Raw genomic sequence first — 10,111 nt, 5'->3', positions numbered from 1 at the left:
TTCCAATTGCTCAGGTTGTGATGGTTTCAGACTGGCCTAGATTTCCTTACTGACTTTCCACTATAGCAAAGGATATAGGCCATCGTATCTCCAACAGGTGGGAGCACATCAAAGGACAATACTGGATAATTAAGAGCTAAAGACAACTTGCTGTCATTCATTTCCTCCCACCACAGGTCTAGAATGCAAGATCTGACTGTGCCGGCTGAACCGACCCAACAGGCCTAAGAGATCTGTGCATTCTCCATATTATCTGTGTGGATGGCCTAACTCTAAAACTGAGAGGACCAGACCAAAGTAACATGACTTTCCAACACTCAGAGCTGTTCTGCCCTCAGGACATTCTGCAGATGCTTTTCCTCCTACACAGCGAAGGACAAGAGTAAAAATAACAAGCAAGCTTCATTCAGTCATGCTCAGTAAAAAACTGTGCTAAAGTTACACGAAATTCTCTGCGCAGTCTTAGGCCACAGAGACATAGAAAACAGTGTGTAATAGCTGTTTAAATCTATCATCTGACAAATGGTGATTGAAAATTAGAAACTCTCCATTATTAGGATCTCAAAGAGCGTATTAAGTGGTTTATACACAAAATTTGGGAGACAGGTTTTACGAAGGAGAATAATTTTACTGATTACTGAAATAGACTACAGTGTCATGTAGGTGTCAAATTAACACTGGGAAGCCAGTGGTAGAAAACAGAGAAAGCAGTGGAGGAGGAAGCACAGGCCAAATTAAACACTATGCAATTCACGCGCTTTCTAAACATTCTGGCATCAAAGAGAAAAGAAAATCATACCTGTGTACATTTTCCATTGCTGCTACCTCTGCCAGAGCAGCTAAGCTAAAAAATGCAGACACTGCTGGCATATCTGATGTAATACTATGATTTTCTTGTGTCTCTGCATTTCCGGAGCATTCACTGTTGCAATCCATTTCTGCACTTGACGCTTTTTGAAGACTGCTCTGTGGAAGATCTTTTGGCTTTTCCTCTGTAACAAAAGAGAGTTAAGCTTGCAAGTCTAGCTCTTACACTCATAGCAGCACACTGAGGTACTGACCAGTCCAATGTTAACAGAAACTTCACCATTAGGACTTTGATTTTGCTAGTAAAATTAATTCATGCTGCAACCTCTTCTGAACCAAGTTAATGACTGAAGCATACAAACGTTTAGGGAACAGTTTACTGACTTTGGATTCAGCTAAAGTTGATCCTCCAGGTCAGTCAACAGAGGTTGTGTCTCTGTGTATGTTTAAGATACAAGAAGTCCTGAAAGATTATCTTAACCACTGAGGCTTTTGCACTGCTTGTCATACCACAGAATTGTTTTTATGTCATATTACTAAGTGCGCTATGATTACTTTGCTGAGATGGAAAAAAAGTATGAAATGTAACTGTTTTTCATTTCTCTTTGTGATCAGTTCTTAGAAAAATACCAGGGTGACAGATGTGGGCAGTCAAACAGATGGAGTTGGCCATTAAGGATGTAACCATTTCACAGTTGATCGATATCTGCATTTTATAGAATGATCTTTCTGAGCAGGTCTGAGAACATGCTGGCTGAACAATGCTTTCCTAGTTAGTTGCTTGTGCTCTAATATCATCCCCTACTATACAATTTTAACAAAATTTAAACTTAAACTACCATTTCCTTACCCAGTGTCCCTCCTGCTGGTGACACGCGACCATCTGCTGTTCGAACAAGATGAGTGATCTTAGTTTTCCTCGCTTTCCTTTTCTGGCTTCCAACTAAAGGCTCATGCATCATCGCTGGCTCTGGAGTGTTTAGGGCAGATAAACAAATTTTATTCCTCCAGGCAAGCTCAATGGGATTTCTGTCTTCTGAGAGTATGGCTGAAAAAGAACAAAAATAAATTAATCAACATTTAAGATACAACTCCTGGCTATTCTCATTTAACGTTATTAACATATATAAATATCTACATAACGTACTAAGCTTTTCCTCACAAGTACTCAGAGCACAAATCAAGGCAAAATATCATCTTGATCCTGCAGGGGCTTGCAATGGAATAGTAGCATAAGATTTCCTAGGAGGTTCAAGTTTTTAACATTTGCAAAGCAAACTGTGAGACAGGAAGTAGCATTTCAGTTTGAGCACGTTATCAGACAGCGTACAACACTCTACAACAAGACAAACACATTTAAAGAACAATAACAGCTAGGGTGCTCACATAAACTTATCTTAGCTCATAGCCAGACTCACAAATGGCATTCAGGAATTCCTGAATAATCCTCACACTTCTCTTTCAAGTCACTCTATTTCATCTCTTTTAAGCAGAAGGAAATGCTGCCTTCTACAGAACAACAAAGCTTACAGAAACCTAGAGGCAGCAAATACAGCAGCCAAGCTAGATCACTCAAATACATGAATGCTTAAAAAAAGAAGAAAAGAAAACAAGCACAGGACAGAATACTATAATTACTACAATGGGATCACTGCCTACATAAAGTGAGAGTACAAACGGAACTGTTTGAAATTCTTTCAACAGCACCAGTGTTGACATTTCAAAGCAGTTTTCCATCACGAAGTGGAACACAATGACAGATTTTCACCTGACCAGACACTAACTTCACTCTTGTTCGTGCAGAAATTGGTCAGACAGTAATTTAAGATTCCAAAGTCTGAGATCAGCATACAGTCATAAACTGCCTGCCATTTCCAGTGATTTAATAAACCACACTGCTGATACCACAGGATTTCACAAGATTATAAATTCAGTCTGCATTTTCTCCTTTGATAAAAGCATTACCCCATTTGTGCTTACAGAAAGACAGGGTTAGCAAAAAAGGGAATGCCCAGGACATTTCTTAGAGGCTTCCCTAGACTATTTTGAAACTGAGAGCACTCACGACATCGTCACTAAGTCCACAGGTTGTTTTTCTCCCAGATGCACTGCCTCCTGAATGATTACATAATTTTTCCTAACATCCATATCTCATCTTTTCTGTGCATTTTCAACTCCTCGTTTTCTTTACTACTTGTCAGGTTACAGCTCATCTCTTTTTAACACTCATTTATTTCACAGTTGTTACCATGTCCACATTTCCTCTTCCCCACCGTTTCCTTCAATCTTTGTTCCTATTTTCAAGAAATGTTTAAAACCCATTTATTCACTCTGTGAGTGACAAGACAAGCAAAAAATGACATATGCAAAACTTCAGTCGGAATGCCAGCAACTGCACTTTCAGAAGAGTTAAGCATTGAAGAAAACCAATCTCCTACACTGAGACTGGGAGTATCATGCAGGAGCAACCAAACCTCACAGATCACACACAACAGTCCACATTTCATTTTAATAATATTTACTGTTTATATATTGGTTAGATATGGCTGATATAAACTCTTTCCTTTCAGTAGCTTCTTTGATTGCTAACTATGGGACTGGGAACGGGCTGAAGAGAAAGCTATAACACAATTTTGTCCTGCAATCCGCTGCCCTTTGCTTTCATGGAAAGGAACTGTGTTTTACTTTTAATGTCTTATAGCAAAAGAATATGAACAGATCTAGTGTATATGTATAAAAGCATCTGGAACTGTTACAAAACTTAATGAATATTCTTGAATCCATCTCTGTGCTTTCCCTCAGAAACCATTTTTGGATTTATATGTGTTTCTTATTTTGAAAAATGCACAGCACTTCAGTGAGCTTTCCTCAGAGTTTACCCATAAATACTGATACTCTGCAGAGCAGAGTTTCGTTGTAAAACTTTTTCTTTTATTAAAGAGTACATGAGTGATTGCAATAACATCTGTCCAAAAGCAGTACAATTAAGAAGAAGCACTAATGACTACAAATGTGACTTCCAAGTAATTCAATTTACCTAATAGTGAGATGTTCAGATAAGCTTATTGCACTGACTGGGACCAAAATCTTAATTGGAATGTATAATTAAACAGGCAGCTTTATCTCTAGATTTCTAATTTAGGAATTCAAAAGCGTTGATTATGTATTAATGTAATGGCTTGGTTGTAGCCCAACTGTATTTGTTAACTCTGATTCAGGGATTTGCTCTAATTAGATACTACTTTGACAATGCTGTTTAATTCTAAGGTTGAGTTTATAATGGCTTTAATTTTAGCAATGCAATTTTTTTTTTTTTTTTTTTTTTTTTAACATTTGATAAAACCATTAAAGACACGATTTCAAATAATGAACATCTGAAAGAAAGGAACTTGGGTATGTTTTCAGTTAAATGTGTATTATTTTATGAGCTATGCCAGGTCACTGGGAATTATCTTGATCGGTAAATACAATAGACAGTTCTTATTAAAATTCATGCTTTATTTTACACACTGCATCTATCAAAAAACTTCCAGAAAATATCAAGTCTTGAAAGGCATAAAACAAACAAATAAATAAAAAATTAAAAAAAAACTTAAAAAGGCAGTAGTTAGCATTATTAAAGACAAAATGGTAAAAAAAAAAAAAAAAAAAAAAAATTGCAACAGATTAGGATAAAGCAGTACATCGTATCTTGAGTGTTTCACTAAGAAACAGCAGAAGGTGACTGACAAATTCAGGATTAAATGTATCCTCTCCCAGTTTTAAGGTAACTCAGTCTTTAAAAGGAGACTTAGAGTCCTCTATAATTATTCACTTAGCTTAGGAGAGCTAACATTTCACTGTAAAATTGCTGCCATGCATTTTGAATGAGAAAGGAATAAAAATGAAAAGTGAATGAGTGGGGTTTTGTGTTTCTTCCCCCACCCTTTCAGGTGAAAGGATTGGGTGCTGAAGGGAAGAGTTGCTTTCCTCAAGAGGACTTTTCTACTTTTCTTGGTGGAAGTTAGGTTAAGAGATTATTTCATTGCTTTCTTTACACATTATTTATTCAAACAGAAATCAAACCAAACTCAGAGGAAATTACACAAAATTAAAGGCTCTCAAGACTATTTGCACTGAACTTGAGACGAACAACAGGATGGCAAAGCGAGGTGCAAAGGTCCTCATTCTGCACAGCTTTCAAGAAAATCAGAACCCCGCTGCTTCAACTGACAAAGATGTGTCTGTTTGGATGCTTTAAATCAAGCCTTTGATTAGCAGTGCTGAAATGACAGGGCTAAGCAAGTTTAATTCCCCTTTTTTCTAGTCATTTCTTGAATCCATTTTGTATCCCTAGTGCTTCCACGCTCTCCTACCTGCGTGAGCGGTATAGAACTCACCTAATTTTCAGGAGAATGCTTTCTAAAAATGAAATAAGGTTCTATTCTACTGTTCAGTCCTACAAACATTTCTGTGGTTAGCTTACTATGTGACAGTGGAGCACACAGAACTTGGAGACTATTTTTTGCAAGAGGAGTTGAGCACATGATACGAAAATCTGGTATACTTTCATTGTGGTCACAAAAATGACTTAGAAAAAAAAGCACCTGGAGCTGTATGCCAGATGGTTTCCTGAGCTAGATTTGTTTAAAGTTAGCATGGACCATTTACCCTACTCCGCAGTTCTACAGAGTACATGAAGTCTTCTTATTGTCTCCATCTATGGTTGGTTCTTTCTTGCATTGTAGAGTGCAAGCTGCAGCACACCAGAACACAAGTCTAACACAACAGACAAGAAACTGGCATAGCTCCAACTCAAGTCTTACACGTATGGAAAAAAAACCCCACAAAAATCAATGAAGAGAAAAAGTGAGGATTTAAAAGATGCGACTCACTGCCCTCATTTTGCTCATTTTTATCAACTATCAGTACTTCTGTAAAGCCTGCCACCAGAGATTGGAACTTCCTTGTTAATCCTGATTTTGATGCTGCAGTATAATAGTATGCAATCAGAGCAAAACCAGCTAAGGTGGTATCAAGAACACTGATGAACATCTTTACCTCATCTCTTTTCTAACGCCATACTGAACAAGGATAAGCCAAGACAGAGCTCCCTTTGAGAAGTGCTAGTGCCAAAACCGCACTCAAACCACAGAGGCAGGTCTACAATAAGAACGCTCTATTCAAGAGCCCACTCAACAGCTACTGGTCTCACTCAAAACTGAAGACATGTTCATCATCTGCCTTTGAGAACATAAAATGACAAAGCAACTCAGCACACCACAGAAACTGTGTCAGTAAGGCACCAGGTAGATCAAAAATGATTTCTTCAACATCTGGTAACAGCAGTTGTAGCAGTTCTCAAGCTGTCAAAGATGAAGGCAGTGTGACCCCTGCTGACAGCAACACTTATAGGTGTCTCCTCTCCAGCTATCAGAATATCCAAGTCTCTCCTTCCTCCAGCAAAATTAACTTCATAAAAACCATAACATATACATACTTGTGACTCACCAGAAGTACAAAATAACCAAAATAACTAAGCCCTTGTTTATTTTTTAACTCAAATAAAACACACAGGGATTCCCAGCTTGATGCTTCTGAACGTGGGATAGTTCTTGGATTCAAAGAGTTTAGGGTCACACTGCCAAGGAATTCATGAAACTGTGATGTATGATGTATATCAAGATCATACTGAGACTGCATTAGGCTGATAACTGTTCCTCACTGTGCAGTTATGGTAGCCAAGACCCCAAATTTTCACCACTTTAACTCAGAAAATACAATTCCCCTTGAAAATTTGTGTGTATATATATATATATATATACATATCAATGTCTTTGATGATTTCCACGTGGGCTGTGTAAGACTGGTAGGTTCAAGCTTCTCATGCCTTTCTTCAGTCTTGGGATGAACTTAGCAAACTGGCCCTGCTCCAGCAAATGCATAGACACGTCCTTAATGTTTAGACACCATGATACTATTCACATTCTCAATTTCCTGGGGCATGCCGCTGTTGTACTGGAATAAGGCCAGGGTATTCAACACTTGTCAAGCTTTAATCTTTGATCATAGTGCATACTTCATTTTATACCAAAACAGGCTGGTTTCTTTTTATCAAATAGGTTTTTGTGTATACACTTCATGTTTTATCTACAGATATTTTTTTACTTTATCTTGTATTAAACGCTTCTATTTCTTTTCCTATAGGATAATTTTAATACTGTTTTTTAATGTTAGATCTTAATCTTACTTAAACTAATTTATCTCTGTGGTCTATTAATAATTAAGACACAAAAATTTGACTGGCACCCAGTGATAACGTGTGGTGATATCTTTCTCACTCTGGTGCAGAAACATGATAGTTACTTTTTATGAGCAACTCCCACAACATGTTTGTTGTGCAAATCCCATGAAAGAAACATAAGTAATTTGAAAATGTTTGCATTGCTGGATGCAGAAGAGCTGGCACAGCCTATAAGGGAAAACAGTACAAGTGCACCACAGAGGATACAAAACACAGCATCAGGAAAGGAGAGCAAATGACACAGCTAAGCCTTAGGGAAAGGGATCCAGCATAAAGATCCTGGAGAAGCTGTCATTTTATTACCTTAAAATGGGATACACGTGGAGAGGGAAAAAAAAAATAAATGGAAGAAATTAATAGAGTCTTATAAATGAGTGACCACAGAGGCCCTGCTACACTACCGGGATGATATGGGAGGGAACTCTACTCCAAGATCTGGATATCATGGAGTAGGGGAAAAAAAAAGATTAAAAAAAAACACAACACAGGCCTTGGAAAACAGACTTAGTTATAATTGTGTACACTCAGTACACATAAAAATGATCCTAGAAGTTATGAGGTGTAGGTAAGTAGGATCAGAATGCTGTAGCAAGAAAAAGACTTTGGAGATCTACTAGCAGGATAGAGGACTGAGGAAGTCCCAAGCAGAATTTAAACTGTAGATGTTATCTTCAACCTAAGGGGAAACAGGAAGCTGTTAAGACTTCTGCAGAGGCAGGGTTGGTTTGGGGTTGGCAGAACTATTTCTGAGAACTGGTGCAGAAACCAGCTTTCAAGCTCTGACCAGCTGTAGTCTGCAGAGCTCTAGACAGATGGAAATCAGAGAGAAAGGAGCAAACAACATGAATAAATGGTCTGACCAAGTGCAAACGATCTGGTCTCTTATGTAGAAAGGGATGGAAATAAGGGAAACCAAAGGACTAGAGAGCTATGAGCAGTGGAAGACAAAAATAGTTCAGGGCCAAATACAGAACTGCCCATGCTTTGCCAGCTCTGCTGCATAGAGTGTAGAACAGGGAAATTGTAATTGGAGATACCAAATAGCAGCAAAACAGTACCATACTGGAATACTGTAATGTGATCAACTGGAGCCAGGAGCTAGTGGAATCAAAACAGACAGGGTCATAAGGGATCAAAGCAACCAAATACCAGAGAGCTGAGTAGCCTCTGCCTAGAAGCATTACCCAAGACTGAATTCAGAGAGCATACGGCTCTAAACCTTAACTAAGTAATTCACTACCAGTACCTTTGTCCGGAACATTAAGCTTCTTCTTTTTGTGCTTATATTTGCTGACAATTTTGGGGAAAAAGTTCTTTCTCTTAGACTGGACTGAACCTACAGACAACATTAATAATACATACTTTTAATTAGCAGTTTTTTAAAAAAAAACTATAACATTACAGTATCTACTATAAAACCTCTAATTCCACTAATGCAGGACACCATTTCACAGGGAAGCACGATAGAGAAAGTCTCCATTATGACTCCTGGAGGCTTTCTGTGGCCTTCAGTAGGCTGTACTTCAACTCATCAGCTTTTAATGCTTAAGGGTCCCAAAGCATTGTAAAGAATGACCACTTGAAACTTTGCCATACCATAAAACAAAAGTTTTGTTTGTTTGAAGACATGCTCCCTTTTGGATGTATAATGGGCTGGAGGTAACTTTCTTCACAGCAGCCCGTACCGTGCTGTTTTAAATCGGTGACCAAAACTGTGTTGCTAACACTCCACTGTTTCAGTTGTTATTGAACACAGTGTTTGCATCTAGGCCTTGTTTTTTCCAACTCCCCACTAAGGAGGCTGGAAGTGAACAAGAGGGAGGTTGATAGAGGACACAGACATGACAGTTGACCCTAACAAACCAAAAAGATGTTTCATACCATGTTTCATCACACTAAACTGTACAACCGGGGACAGGTTTCCAAAGTAGCTGTTACTTAGGAACCAGCTAGGCATGGGTTTGTTGGTGGTGAGTGATTATTTTTGCATTATTTCCTCCCTTTTTTTCCTTTCTTCCTTCCTGCTCTCTCCAGTCACTTAAATTGCCTTTATCTGGACCCATACATTTTTCTTTTCCACTTTTGCACTTCTGATTCTGTACTCCATCCCACTCTTGGGGAAGTGAATGAGTGACTGCACAGTAACTTACTTACCAGACAGAGCCAATCCACCATAAGATGCAAGAGTTAGGTTTGCTTTTTTGGAGACCACAGAAATAAGTTCATAGTAAAGGCAGAAGCAAAAGCTCCCAGGGGAGAAAAGTGAGAGTGTGTTCGGCAACTGTTATTGTCCCCACTTTGATAGTACTCTTTACTAGAAATAGTCCAAAGGCACTCTAAGTGACAGTAACCAACAAAGCATACCACTAGCACAGGCGAAAAGGAAGCCATCCTTTGACACACTAATGGGGTAAACTGCAGTACAGCAGCAAAGGTATAACAGATCAAAGAATAGGTAGATCATCTCTACACACTGCAAAGCTGTTTTTATGGAGTTCTTGGAAACAAACTACACATACTGCCAAAGGTAAGCAAGTCTTCAGGCTAGTTCAAACAGAGCTGTCTAAACAGAAAGGAGACGAGCTGCAGATGAAAAGACAGCTGATATCCTACCAAGAAGGCATCCAACTGTTGTGTGGCAGGATCTGTATTGTCACAAACACTGACCTCCCACTTCTTCTCCTTACAAGAAATCAGACATGCATTGCCTACTGATACAAAACTGCAACTACGTCATGATGTGCAAGCAAGATAAATACATGTTACGCATCTGAGTTTTTGATCACTACCTATCTCTTTACATCAGGAATGAAGAAGGAAAATGTGTAGCACTTGCAAGAAGGATCAAGATTTAGGAGAACAACATTCACAGAAATCAGGTTCCATTTCAAAAACGCTGAAAAAATAGAAAGGTAAATTCCAGACAGAAACAGGTATAGAAATACTAGGATTTTTTATACTTTGGCTTTGTGGATAACAACAGCCTTTAAAAACAAAACAAAACCAAAAAACGTAATCAAA

General features: G+C 38.4%; 1 protein-coding gene across 17 annotated transcripts in view; it reads right to left on the bottom strand.

Annotated features, from left to right (window-relative positions):
• The window catches only part of BBX (BBX high mobility group box domain containing), a 140,626-nt gene that overhangs the window by 18,527 nt on the left and 111,988 nt on the right, over positions 1 to 10,111 (bottom strand). For all 17 annotated transcript variants that reach the window (XM_052666424.1, XM_052666457.1, XM_052666476.1 and 14 more), the window contains 2 exons: positions 1,658 to 1,855; positions 800 to 992 (listed from right to left, as the gene is read on the bottom strand). In XM_052666424.1, coding sequence (XP_052522384.1) covers positions 800 to 992; positions 1,658 to 1,855 — 391 coding nt within the window. The remainder of the gene's footprint in view (positions 1 to 799; positions 993 to 1,657; positions 1,856 to 10,111) is intronic.

This window comes from Tympanuchus pallidicinctus, unplaced genomic scaffold (genome assembly GCF_026119805.1).
Source record: "Tympanuchus pallidicinctus isolate F22 unplaced genomic scaffold, pur_lepc_1.0 scaffold10, whole genome shotgun sequence".
Taxonomy (NCBI): Eukaryota; Metazoa; Chordata; class Aves; order Galliformes; family Phasianidae; genus Tympanuchus; species Tympanuchus pallidicinctus.
This window is presented reverse-complemented; position numbering and strand designations above follow the sequence as displayed.